This window comes from Globicephala melas, chromosome 3 (genome assembly GCF_963455315.2).
Source record: "Globicephala melas chromosome 3, mGloMel1.2, whole genome shotgun sequence".
Classification (NCBI taxonomy): domain Eukaryota; kingdom Metazoa; phylum Chordata; class Mammalia; order Artiodactyla; family Delphinidae; genus Globicephala; species Globicephala melas.
In genome coordinates, this window is record NC_083316.1 from 30,271,473 (window position 1) to 30,285,124 (window position 13,652).

Below are 13,652 nucleotides of genomic sequence, written 5' to 3' on the forward strand. Positions count from 1 at the left end.
ATAGATTAGATGCTATATTTCCCAACAGTCTCATCCTTATCACCGTAACTGCACTTACCATGCTGTATCATAATCATCTCTTTACTTCCCTGCCTTCCTTCCCCCCATATATGAGCCCAAGGACACAGAGCCTGGTATTACGCTCTTCCTCAGTTCCAATATATTGTCCCTAACTTAGTGTTGAGTGAATGAAGAGTTGGTCAAATGAGGATTATGATGCCTGTCCTACCTAACTCATAGAGATTTTGTGAAGATCAAATTATCCAAAAAAATACTCTGAAAACTGTGAATTACTACACAAATGTTAAGTAGTGATTATACTTCAGTCCCAGTCTAAGGAGAAGCTTCCCATGAGAAGATAAAGGTAAATTCCAGTGTTGGCAATGGCAGTCACATAATCTTTCCCTACCTGTTTTGGCCCTACCCTTTTTTTAGCTTGACTCTCACAGTACTTTGCCACCTATCCTTCTTGTTTCTTGGCATCCTGCAGTATCTCCCTTATTCACGCAGGAAAGAATCTGGTGTGCAAACTTCAAGTAGAATATACAGCAAAAAAGAGATGGATGTGCTCAAAATCTGGAATGGCTTACATACATAATGAAACTAGTTTCCCTTCCTATGGAGAAACTGTTCCACTCTCACTGACTAACTGAAAAAAAAATCACTTAGGAGGTGATTTAAAATACTGAGTTCCACTGACCCTGCAATGCTCTCCCTCTGCCTAGCAAAGCTCTGCTTGCTGTTACTGATAGTATTCCTGTTGGAGATGGTTTCTAAAATAGTAAGCTACTGTCATTCAAAATGGTGAGGTCTCACTAAAACAGAAATGTATTGTTTGTTTGGCTTTTGCTTTTGTTTTAAATACCTAAGAACCCTGTCCCTCCCTTCTCCCAGCCTTTTCTTATAATACAAATCCCACTCAACTCTACTGTGACTATATTCTGAGTCTTTAAAGTATACTATGTATACCATGACAGAATTTAATTTCACAATATAAAACTCTTCCTTTTAAATTGGCATTTTTAAGTTCTCTTTAGTAATAGTAGAAGGGTCCACTGACATATTTTCATGACCGATCTCCTCAGAGAAGGATCTTCCAAAAGGTTGAATATAGACTTGATCTCACTGATGGAGGAAATTAACCTGTAGCTTATAGTCATTTTAAATGCTGTCCTAAGATATTCTGAGGTCACAGGGAGATCAGTCCAGTTCTAGTTTGTCAGAAGTTCAAAAGTCAAGTTGGTGTGAAAATGAAAGGAAACTAACAGGGTACTTAAGTAGTCACAGGCATTTGGCTAGATGCAACCCTCATGACAACCCTATGAGGTTGTATCCTACAGAGATACAAATGAGGATCAGATAAAGTTAATTACCTGCAAAAAGTCTCCAAGCTATTAAGTAACAGGGCTGAGACTGAAAGTCAGGTCTGTTCTATTTGAATCTACTGATAAAAGCCAAGGTCTTTTCATTTCCCCACACACTTCCCCAGCCTGAAAGACTGTCAGCTTCAGACATCCTCCCTCCACTACCCATGCACCTAGCAGTCCCATGGCAGGGGAGAGAGAGGACAAAGGCTTCAAAATCTGAAATGCTGGTACTTATTGTATACACAGCTGTAATACACATGCTCTAACACATCCTAAGGTGAAGTTTCCCTGCTACCCATCCCTTCCTTGCTCCTCACATCTCCTGAGTGTCTGCTGTTGATGCACAATGAAAAGGCAATGCTGGACTTTGCACCCAAGCAGCTGATGACCACAAGGATAGGCCCATTCCTCCCAACAGTTGTGGAAGCCAGAAGAGGCATTAGGTCTCTGCTGCAGGAAGTCTGATTACATACTAGATTAATCTAATGATTCGCAGATGTAATAAGTTTAGGTTTTGGAGAAACATTCTTCTAAATCTTGCAAATATTTTACAATAATGCAACCTGATTTATGACTATAAAACTGAATATTTTACTAATAAAGTACTATTGGCTACCAAGCCTGTGTATTTTCTATGTGCTATTCTAGAACTTCCCACCTTCTAAAATATGAGAATTCCTTTTTAATACCAAAACACTCATGAAATTCCACAGGATATTTATTTTTAGCCTCATTATTTGAGAAAAGACATATGCACAAACAGATCTGTAGTTTCCTTGCACAATATCCCTGGGTCCCAGGCTTGGAACCATGACTCTATCTCATTTACCTATCTGCCCCTACTCTCCTTAGCAAGGGAAAAACCCTTTTTCTGGTTTCCTCTGCAGTGATCAAGTTTTAGTGCTTATTTCTAATATAACGGTAATTCAGAGAAAGGGGAAAGTTATGCTATAAATCTAGGGCATTCACCTTTGTCCTGCTGTAGGTCTGATGGTGGAGGTGAGGTGATGCAAGGCTCCTTCACTTCTGGAATGCCTGCTCTCCAGCTTCTTCCATCCAGAAAGGTTGGAGACACTTCTGCAGGTTTAAAAAATAAATCCATAGCAGAATTGCCAGATTCTATCAAGAATACGAAAGGCATAAAAAGATTGATTCTAAACTTATAAACAAGGTATTTAAAAGATTAACAGAACATTTCTAAATGTGAATATAAACATCTAAAATTATGAATTTGGACTTCCCTGGTGGCACAGTGGTTGAGAATCCGCCTGCCAATGCAGGGGACATGGGTTCGAGCCCTGGTCCAGGAAGTTCCCACATGCCATGGAGCAACTGGGCCCATGTGCCACAGCTACTTAGCCTGTGCTCTAGAGCCCGCAAGCCACAACTACTGAGCCCACGTGCCTGGAACCCGTGCTCTGCAACAAGAGAGACCACTGCAGTGAGAAGCCCACACTCTGCAACGAACAGTCGCTCCCGCTCGCCACAACTAGAGGAGGCCCGTACGTAGCAACGAAGATCCAACACAGCCAAAAATAAAGAAATCAATAAATACGTTTATTAAAAAAATAAATAAAATAAAATTACAGTGGATTTGGAGGAGGAGAGCTAAGAGACATAAGTAGGGGTAACAATGCTACATTAAAGAATTTTTCAAAATGTTTTAAATTTATTTTAAAAGTAGAAAAAATTATTACCTTGACTCTTAAAATTGTGCAGGGGAAGAGCATTAGTAACTGAAGCTGCCATGTAATGTAATTCTGCAGAAGATGGGACTTCTAGACGATCGCTTTGCTGTTTGATACTATTATCATCTGAAGGCTCTTCTCTAACAGGTAATTTGTGTAGATCATCAGCTTCAATGTCAATCACATTTATGTAAGTGTGCCCAATCTGAACCAAAACACACAAAATCAAAGAGGGTTACATTCTTTTTACTTATAGTACGGCCACTCTACCCTACCCCTGCCCCAAAAAGGTTTAATTCTCAAGGCAAGAAGAGCTTATATAAGCCTAACTTAGGGCAAACTTCAGGAAGTATGTGTGATGGTTTTGGTTTACAGTATTTGGGGGCACAATATTTAAATTTTAAACTAATTTTTGACCTTTCCAACAAATCTATGTAGATGAGATTTTTGGCCTCATTTCACCTATACAACTGAATAATGCAGATGACCATAATAAAATTTAGCACAAAGGTATTATTAAAACTTCTTATTAAAACTTCCAAATTTAGTACCGTTTCACTTGCTGAAGGTGACAGAGGTTTCTCTGGTATTTCAGTGGAAAGTTTGAGATTCAGATATACATCTGGTGCCAAAAGTTGAGGAACATTGAAAGATTCATGTTCTAAAAATAAGAAAAATCAGGATAGTAAAAAAATCTGTAAATAGCTCTATGTCATTAACTTGGTAAGAAAAAGTTAGCAACAAACAACATTAAAGACATTTGTTGGACGGACTTCCCTGGTGGCGCAGTGGTCAAGAATCCACCTGCCAATGCAGGGAACACAGGTTCAATCCCTGGTCCAGGAAGATCCCACATGCTGCGGAGCAACTAAGCCCGTGCGCCACAATTACTGAGCCTGTGCTGTAGAGTCTGCGAGCCACAACTACTGAGCATGCGTACCACAACTACTGAAGCCCACGCACCCTAGAGCCTGCGTGCCACAACTACTGAGCCCACACACTGCAGCTACTGACACCCGCGTGCTCTAGGGCCCGTGCTCTGCAACAAGAGAAGCCACCACAGTGAGAAGGCTGCACACCACAACAAAAAGTAGCCCCTGCTCGCTGCAACTAGAGAAAGCCTGCGCACAGCAACGAAGACCCAACGCAACCAAAAAAAAAAAAAGGATATTTGTTGAAAATCTAAGTAGAAGTTTCATATTTATAAATAAATTAAAGCAAACTGTATTCTATTCTAAGGGCAAATTACTCTAGAATAATTCAGAATTGATGCATATTGACTATTGCTTTTCTCATATGAATGGCTCACAAGAATAATGAAATATCTAAGTCATACCAAGAACATGCTATAATTTCATTTTTCAATTTCAGATATATTAAGTCAGTTTTGCTTGTTTAAAATTTCAATAAAACCAGGCTTTAGGAAATTAATCATAACTAATTTATTTTTTTACTTTCCACACTGTTTCTTGTTGCTTGTTCGCTTGTTTAACCAGCTTTATTGAGACGTAATTCATCTCCTTTAAAAATGTACAATTCAGTAGTTCTTAGTATATATAAAGACCATAGTTAAATTTTACCACTTAAAATGTCTAACATCTTAATTTTACAAAAGTCATTAGCTTCTTATTCAAAACAATATAGAAGCCTGTCACAATAAGTCAGCAGTCTAACTCTGTGCCTTTTGTCCTACAACTCTAATCTTATTTCCTAGCATTGTATTTTTTTTCCCTAGCATTGCATTTTTAATAGAACATTACTTTCAAATTTCACAAGCAAAATATAACTCGTTGCAATACTGAGTACTGGAAACTTGGCACCAAGGCTTGAATTTAAACCACATGACAACCAAAAAACTAGAAAAAAAGGGCTTCTCTGGTGGCACAGTGGTTAAGAATCCACCTGCCAATGCAGGGGACACAGACAGGTTCGAGCCCTGGTCCAGGAAGATCCCCCTATGCCGTGGAGCAACTAAGCCCATGCGCCACAACTGCTGAGCCTGCGCTCTAGAGCCCACAAGCCACAACTACTGAGCCCACGTGCTACAACAACTGAAGCCCGCGTGCCAAGAGCCCATGCTCTGCAACAAGAGAAGCCACCGCAATGAGAACCCGATGCGCTGCAATGAAGAGTAGCCCCTGCTTGCCGCAACTAGAGAAAGCCCGTGTGCAGCAACGAAGACCCAATGCAGCCAAAAATAAATGAATAAAATAAATAAACTTTTTAAAAAACTAGAAAAAAAGAAAGTGAAAATACTTAAATTCTCATTCTATCTCTATTAAATCAATTGATTGGTTTAACTGCTTTTTTTTATGGGGGTCGGTAACTCCTGTTTCGGCCGTCATGCAGACATAACCTTTAACTAGTCATGGTGTTCTCAGAAAAAAAAAGAAAGAAATCACACCTGATGAGGAAGAAATGATTTGTTGATTTTTATGACATTCAGAAACAACTTCTTGAGAAGCAGCATCTTTATCTTGTATTCAATTAGGAGATTTGGGACAAAAAGAGAAAACAGAAAAAGGATTTCACAAGCACAGAAAAAATTAAATATACAAGTGCAGATTTTTATATATTGTGTATAAAACATGGTAGAAAAGTAGACAGCTTAAGAATTTAATTTTTTAATTAATATGATAATTTTAGATTTTATTACTATTTATATCCTGGGCCTGATCACCTGAATGAATAACAAACTTCTAGCAAATAGGCTGCTGACTTTAGAAGACTACAGAGCAGTCAAGTACCTCCTAGGCTTTCTCAAAGATACATTTAAGAATGTTTCTCAAATGCGCACTCACCATTTGCATCAAAAAAAATCTTATTAAAAAAAAACTTGTACATGCTCAACCTCATTCAGAAAGAAATAAAAATTAAAATAACAGTTAGAGGCCTTTTTCTTTAATCTACTGGATTGGTAAAGGGTAAAAGAGTTAGCTAAATCATAGTGATGAACAACGACAACAAAAAAGGCTCTATGCAAGAAGTTACTCACTGAAGCATCATTCATAGGAGAAAAATACTGGAAACCACCTAATACATTCATTCATTACATTAATGAAGAAGTCTGTCAGGCAAAATTCCAAATAATAGCTCCTCCAACATTTATTTTCTCTATTTTTGGACATAGTTACATATATTCTTCCCACACTAAACCCAATCTAGTCCTTCTCTTCCTAACTCAACTTCAGTAGCCACGGCTTCAGGCCTCTCAATCTTAGGCATAAAATTCTAGTGAAGTCAATTATGGCACAGAGAACCCAAATTCAAAATATTATTTCTACCAGGACTTCCCTGGCGGTCCAGTGGTTAAGACTCCGCTCTTCCAATGCAGTGGGTGCGGTTCAATCCCTGGTCATGGGACTAAGATCCTACATGCCGCATGGCGCAGCCAAAAAATAAAAAATTTTAGAATATATATTATTTCTACTGATTTAGGATGTAGTCCATGGCATTTTTAAACAAATACCTATTATGTTTTAATGAAGTTACCATAAATTCAATTTAAAATTTAATTTTGGTTTAAAATGTGTAAAGTATATACCAGGGCTGGGGACAAGAAGCTGGGATGAGTAACTAATATCACATAATTTTATTCATTTATTTTTTACTTAAATATTTATTTATTTGGCTGTGCTGGGTCTTAGTTGCGGCATGCCGAATCTTCATTGCCATGTGCGGGACTTTTAGTGACAGCATGCAGGATCTTTAGTTGAGGAATGAGGGATCTTTAGTTGTGGCATGCAGGATCTCTCAGTTGAGGCATTCGGGATTTAGTTCCATGACCAGGGATTGAACACAGGCCCCCTGCATTGGTAGCGTGGAGTCTTAACCACTGGACCACCAGGGAAGTCCCTATCACATAATTTTAAATTCCCTTTAAATCACTGTTTTGAAAAAAAAGTTGAGATATATTAAATATTGCAAAATGTAATGAATTTTAAAAATTAAAGTGAAATAGCATTTTACCTGGGTCTGTATTTGTACTTGCATCCTGACATCCTTTAACTTTCTTTTTTACAGAGGCCATGAAATGCAATCCAGCTGATGTATTAACATTATCCTGGAGTTCTTCTTAAATATAACAACAAAACATTGGAAGCAATCATTGAGAAGCCAATATATTACCAGGAGCCCAGAAGCAGAGTACCTAACTCAAGGGAGGTGAGGAATTCAGTGTCAAGATGTTACTAAAATGGACTTTCTGAGTGAAGTGGTATCTAAGTTGACCCTCACAGGCAGCTCAGTAGAATTAAAACCAAAATTGTGAAGGACTCTGTATGCCCAGGCTAGAAACCTATTCTTCTGACTGATGAAGATCCAGTAGAAGTTGTTGAGCAGGGAAATGATATGGTCAGACTGATGTTCTAGAGAAACCACCCCAGCCAGTGTGTGGAAAATAAATTTGAGTGGATAAAATTAAAGTAAGGCAATCACATAGATGAGGTTGCTGCAGCAGTTCAAATAAGCACCTAGTAATGGTGAGGAATAGAGGAGAGAGGATAAATTTAAGAATTACAACGACAGTAAAATAAGCAAGAACTGGCTACTGATTGGTTGAGAGGGGGAAGGGGAAAGCAGAACTCAGAATAATGTGTGTTTTGATGTTAAGTTGGTAGTGACACAAATGGAGATAGAGAACACAGAAGAACAAACCAGTTGGTAGGGAAGGGATAATGAATTCAGACTGCACATGCTGTACCTGAGGTAATTTCCACCCTGGAGGAAACATTCAGCAGGAAGTAGAATCAAAGTCCAAAGACTATTATGGGAGTTTAGGTTTTGATGTGGATATTCCTGGGAGAGTACCCAGGGAGTCTAAGTAGAATAAAAGAGTATCAATGATGGCACTTGGTAGTATAATAAAAAATATTTATATTTGGTCTTTGTCCTTGGTTCCAGGAACAAAACTCCTTACACCCTTGGATTTTCCTGAGTGGTAGGAGTATGTTTTGTTATTCATGATGAGCCCCTTTTGATCATATCTGAGTTTAGGCTAATGACTCCTGGCAGGCCCCTAGATAGTTTCAGGATGGGTGCTGGTCACCAGAGGAACCAACTATCAGCCCCACCTTACTCCCACCTCCATGGAAGGGAGAGCAGCTGGAGTTCAATCACCAATGGCCAATGATGTAATCAATCATGCCTATGTAATGAAATTTCAGTAAAAACCCTGAGACAACGAGGCTGAGGGGGCTTCTAGGTTGATGATTAAGTGGATGTGCTGGGGATTGGTGCACACAGAAAGGGTGTGGGAGCTCTGTGTCCTCAAACCCCATACCTTGCCCTATGCATCTCTCCCATTTGGCTGTTCCTGAGTTGTATCCTTTATAATGAAACTGTAACCACAAATAAAGTGCTTTTGTGAGTTCTAGAGTTGTTCTAGAGAATTAGTAAACCTGGTGGTAGGGGGCGGGGGTGTCATGGGAATCCCTGAATTTATATTTGACCAGACAAAAATGCAGGTGTTGGGGGACCCCATTTGCAGCTGGTGTCTAAAGGAAATAGGGAGTTTTTTGCGACTGATTCCTTAACCTCTGGGGTCTGTGCTAACTATAGGTTATTAGTGTTAGAATGGAATTGAATTATAGGACACCCAGTAGATGTCACAGAATTGGAGAATTGTTGTTGTTTGGAATGACACAATATACATTCACTGGAGTACTACGCAGTCATTTTAAATGACATTGTAGAAGAATATCTAGTAAAATGGGAAGATATATACCTTAATACTAGTATGTAAAAACAAGTAAGTTATAAACAAGTAGAGGAGGTATTCTTTTTATATATAAATATATATATATACACACACACATATATAATTTATAGATATATAGAGAGTAGGGATATTCAGAAAATAAACTCTAGAAGAATATTAACACTGGTTATCTCTAGACAGAAGGATTATTGGAGATTTTAATATTGGTCTTATTTTCTACTTGCATTTTCTAAATCTTCTCCAGTGAATATGTACCACCTTTGTGAAGAGAAAGAATGTTATCAAGAATGAAAAAGAAAATGGTTTTAAGACAAGTGTGTGGAAAAGAAGAACACCAGACAGATTAAGAAGCTGAGAAACAGAAGCTAAGCAGGTCAGTGAGGAGACAACTGCTCAGCACGCAGAGGCCTGATGCTGGATCGTGGCACCAAAAAAGGGAGGGAGCACCAGGCCAAGGATTATGTGAAGGAATGGGGTAACAGATGTGAGGGATAAATCAGGGGTGACTTCCAAGGTAAAAATCTTGTCCAATCAAATGAGTGGTGATATCACTAATAGGAAAATGCCAGTTTAAAATGTGGACATTGGGCTTCCCTGGTGGCGCAGTGGTTGAGAGTCCGCCTGCCGATGCAGGGAACACGGGTTCATGCCCCGGTCCGGGAGGATCCCACATGCCGTGGAGCGGCTGGGCCTGTGAGCCATGGCCACTGAGCCTGCGCGTCCAGAGCCTGTGCTCTGCAATGGGAGAGGCCACAACAGTGAGAGGCCTGTGTACCACCAAAAAAAAAAAAAAAAAAATGTGGACATGTTTTTTTTGTTTTTGTTTTGGCCACGCCATGCAGCTTGTGGGATCTCAGTTTCCCGACTAGGAACTGAACCCGGGGCCCAGAATCCTAATCACTAGGCCACCAAAGAACTCCTGTGAACATGTTGAATTTAAGGGGAAAGTAGAAAAGAAAGAGAGGGAAGATGTATATTTGAATGTCACCAAAAAAATTTAAGAGCTGAAGTCATGAGAGTGAATGGTTGCAGAGGTACAAGAGTGTTTGTGTGTATATGTGTGAAAAATACTGAAGAGAAAGCCTGGAGAACATGTACATTCAGTAGCAAGAAATGAATTGACTAATTCAAGAAAGAAAAGAATTTACTATCTATAAACAAGTTCTTTTTTCTGAACTGATTCCTTTACTTTAATGTATATGTATTTTCTATGATTAATTTGACTCCAGGCGTGTTCTCCAATAATTTCCTTTTAGGCCTTATATATCAATATCTTACTTGAGATTCTAATTAATTGCATCGCTCTACTATAGGGGTTGGTAAACTCTGTAAAGGGCCAGATGATAAATATTTTAGGCTTTGTGAACCATATGGTCCCTTTTGCAACAAATGGAACCTACTGCAATGTGAAAGCTGTCATAGACAATGTGTAAATAAATGGGCATGCCTGTGTTTCAATAAAACTTGATTCACAAAAGCAGGTGTAATCCAGATCTGGTCTGTGGGCCATACTTTGTCAACCACTGCTCTAATGGATAACACATCAAAACAAACACATACACATACATACATACATAAACACCATCCTGTCAAAGATAACATGAAAGCAATTTGGTCTCATTTTTATCTACATATTTTTAATTTTTATATTTTTTTCATATATCATAACTAACATTTTAACAGTGCTTACAACATACAACACTTACATAAACATTTCTGCTTTTCCCAGTATCCCTGGGAAGTGGGTGGGTATCTACATATTTTTAGAAAGCTGATTTTAACTCTGAATGGAGATGTGACATTAATCATGCATATACATACCAAAAGGAATGTCAAAGTCTTCCAAAGGCTGGGAACCATGATGTTCTTGTTGCTCCTAAATGAATCCCCAAATGATCAAGTTATGATTAACTCAAAGACAGTCATTATTTTGAAAAAAATATTCAATAGCTATGAGAAATGTTGATTTTTTAGGTATAATTTAAAATCCTTTAATTCTAGAAATATTTATTCTATCAAATTATTTACTCTATCAAAGTAACTCCACAAAGATACTTACGAAATTCACAAGTCAAACAATAAAAAAGAGGATTACCAATTTAATGCAGTTACTAAATTACAATATGCAATTCTCTCCTGTAAGACTAGCTTTAACTCACAAATAATATCAAAACTGTTCATGGACTCAACATTTTACTAAGTGCCTCTAGACATGTTCTTGAGGACTTACTGAAAAAAGGGTGCTAAGATTCAAGTAAACAAAACTATTTCTGTTTATTTAAACTCTTGTTGAAAATACAGGTAAATAGTCACCAAATTTAGAAGGAGTGTTCGCAAAGATCTGATATAAAATATAGGTTGCATAACAAACCTATGTTTGGGAAATCCTAGAGGCACCTAAAAGGGTTAGGTGAAACTATCATAGGAGAAACCCAAATAACATGATATGCATTAAGATGTCATAGAAAAAAGGAAGAGTGATTTCAAATATAAGTCACACAAGCAGATGCTCTAAACTACAGTTTTTGATTTACCAACAAGTTGCTTTTCACATTCACAACTGTTTGTCTACTGTTGCACAGAGGGATGCAGCAGAGATTTATGTGCTTAATGATGTTAAGGTTCTCCTAGTCACAATCAGAAGCTTCCAGCAATCAGACGACTAGATAAACCACAGACATTCTAAACTCTGTGTACATGCAGACCAGGGAAGAATGTATTATAGTTTTTCTATACCTTGGGCTTCATAACTATTTCTGAATCATTATCATTAATGATGAAATCCTCTGGTTGGAAAGTCACACTTGGTTTTCTCCTTAGTTTCTCTGATCTTTTTTCTTGCAGCTCTTTTTCAGCTCGTCGTCTTTGTCTATTAAAAACAATAGTGCAAAATATATTTTTACTATTTTAGTAACATCAGTTTTTCATTTGTATCATGCTATGCAGTGGGACAGTTATCAAAATTTTGTCAATAAATTATTTTCAGTGCCATTTAATTAAATTAGCAAGATATTCTGCTAGAATACAAGCAAATATAAGCAGAAGTCAGGGACCCATGAAAGTTATTTCTAGTTCCTCTACTACTGAACTGACTTTTCTGTGTTAGTCACTAGAGTCCCAGGTTAGAGTTACACCTTTTAGGTAATTTTCAAATTCTCTTTTCTGCAGATTCTAAGCTGGCCCCAGAAACCTTACTGGATACCTCTATTCACCTATCTGAAGAAGTTAGGCACACTCAGTCACCTCAGCAAGGAGGAAATCCCAGCAAGGAGGAAGGAGAGCCCAAAAAGTTAAGGGGAAAACTTACTTTGAAGAGGGTTTACCTGGAAAAGATGGAAGGAAAGACCATTTCTGGAAAGAGAGCACTGGTAGTAGATTTTAGGGTCTGATAAATGTGAAATTTTTAAAGTACTTTCTAAACTAAGTAATAATCTACCAGTTAATACATGTTTTGAACATCCATTATGAGTAAAACATTATAAATGCTCTTCATTAGAAGTCACAGCCTTGCTTTTTACATGCGCATTTCTTAGTGCCCTGAAACAATTCACATCACTGCTTCCTGTAAGAGTCTGGAGAATATGGTAAGAAGAATAACAATAAACGTTACTTCAGTGTATTGGACAGTATATGGAAGATTTCATGATATCAAATATTTGTGCTGCAAAAGATGACTGCTCATCCTGTTAGAGAAAAATGTAAAAAGAAACCTCTAGCCTATGAATGCCAGGAAAGAATTCCTTAATAAAATGTAAAAAATAATAGTATTTGTTTCTCACATTATAGGAATTTTTCTCATCACAAGATGTGTTCAAATGCATGACACTTGACAAGGAAACTGAATACGCAATTGTGTCAGGCTGGGAGGCTGAACCAGATAACTTTCATCTTATAACTATATTATTGTCACTAATAATAAACTTGCAGGTACATTTGCAGGTATATGCTCAAATAAAATTTCACTTAAAACTTGCCTTTTTTTACTGTCCTTTCCTTGTCTCATTTCAGATGATTCTATTTTGACTTGTAGAAGTTGGAGGTGTCCAGGATCGCCTTGTTCAAATAAATTATGCGTTAATTTTTGTTGCATTTGTTTAAATGCAATAAGGTTTTCAAGTGGAATAAGTTGTGGGTTTTGGTACTATAAGAAAAAAACAAAGCATAGTAATTTACAATTACAAACCTCAATTAGGCAATATGTTAATAAAAAACTGAGAAAAACATTGGTTTAAATTAAACTAAGACGTGCAAGAAATAGAACATATCAAAGAAAACAAACTGATTTGGACTGGTAAGACGAGTACGCAGATCTTCAAGTACAAATGATTTTAGAAATCATTTCCTGAAAATTTCAACTGGGCATTTTATTTCAGAAATTATGTTAAAAGTCCTCATCTTCTTAATTTCTTTTTCATATTAAAAATCTTCCTTCTTAAAATTATAAATGAAGTTATATAACGTCTAGCTTTGATTTAAAATTCTTTGGAATAGGGAGGATGCACACGGGTGGAGATTATGGATGGAACAGATTAGCAATATGTTGATAACCACTGATGCTGGGTGATGGTAACTTGGGGGTTCATTATACTATTCTAATTAAAAATATTTCTTTAGAACCTTCCCAAAATGTCTACTTTTCCACTCCTTTAATCCTTTCTTTTTTGTTCATAATACGTTCAGAAGAAAGGAAGGCACGGTAAGTACTTTTTCTAAGGAATGAACATTTCTTTTCCCAGCACCATTTTCAAATCTTAAAAGTGTACCAGAGAATGAATTACTCAAATACTCAACTATACTGATTTACAAAACTAGAACCTAAACAATCTTAATTTCATAAATCAAAGGTTACAACTTTAAAGATGATTTGGTGGGTTTATA

General features: G+C 37.4%; 1 protein-coding gene across 4 annotated transcripts in view; it reads right to left on the reverse strand.

Annotated features, from left to right (window-relative positions):
• The window catches only part of CPLANE1 (ciliogenesis and planar polarity effector complex subunit 1), a 126,304-nt gene that overhangs the window by 52,661 nt on the left and 59,991 nt on the right, over nt 1–13,652 (reverse strand). For 3 of the 4 annotated variants that reach the window (XM_060295716.1, XM_060295715.1, XM_060295718.1), the window contains 8 exons: nt 12,749–12,915; nt 11,511–11,643; nt 10,596–10,650; nt 7,025–7,129; nt 5,460–5,531; nt 3,607–3,716; nt 3,065–3,260; nt 2,337–2,444 (listed from right to left, as the gene is read on the reverse strand). In XM_060295716.1, coding sequence (XP_060151699.1) covers nt 2,337–2,444; nt 3,065–3,260; nt 3,607–3,716; nt 5,460–5,531; nt 7,025–7,129; nt 10,596–10,650; nt 11,511–11,643; nt 12,749–12,915 — 946 coding nt within the window. The remainder of the gene's footprint in view (nt 1–2,336; nt 2,445–3,064; nt 3,261–3,606; nt 3,717–5,459; nt 5,532–7,024; nt 7,130–10,595; nt 10,651–11,510; nt 11,644–12,748; nt 12,916–13,652) is intronic. The other variant, XM_060295717.1, reaches the window with a different exon arrangement.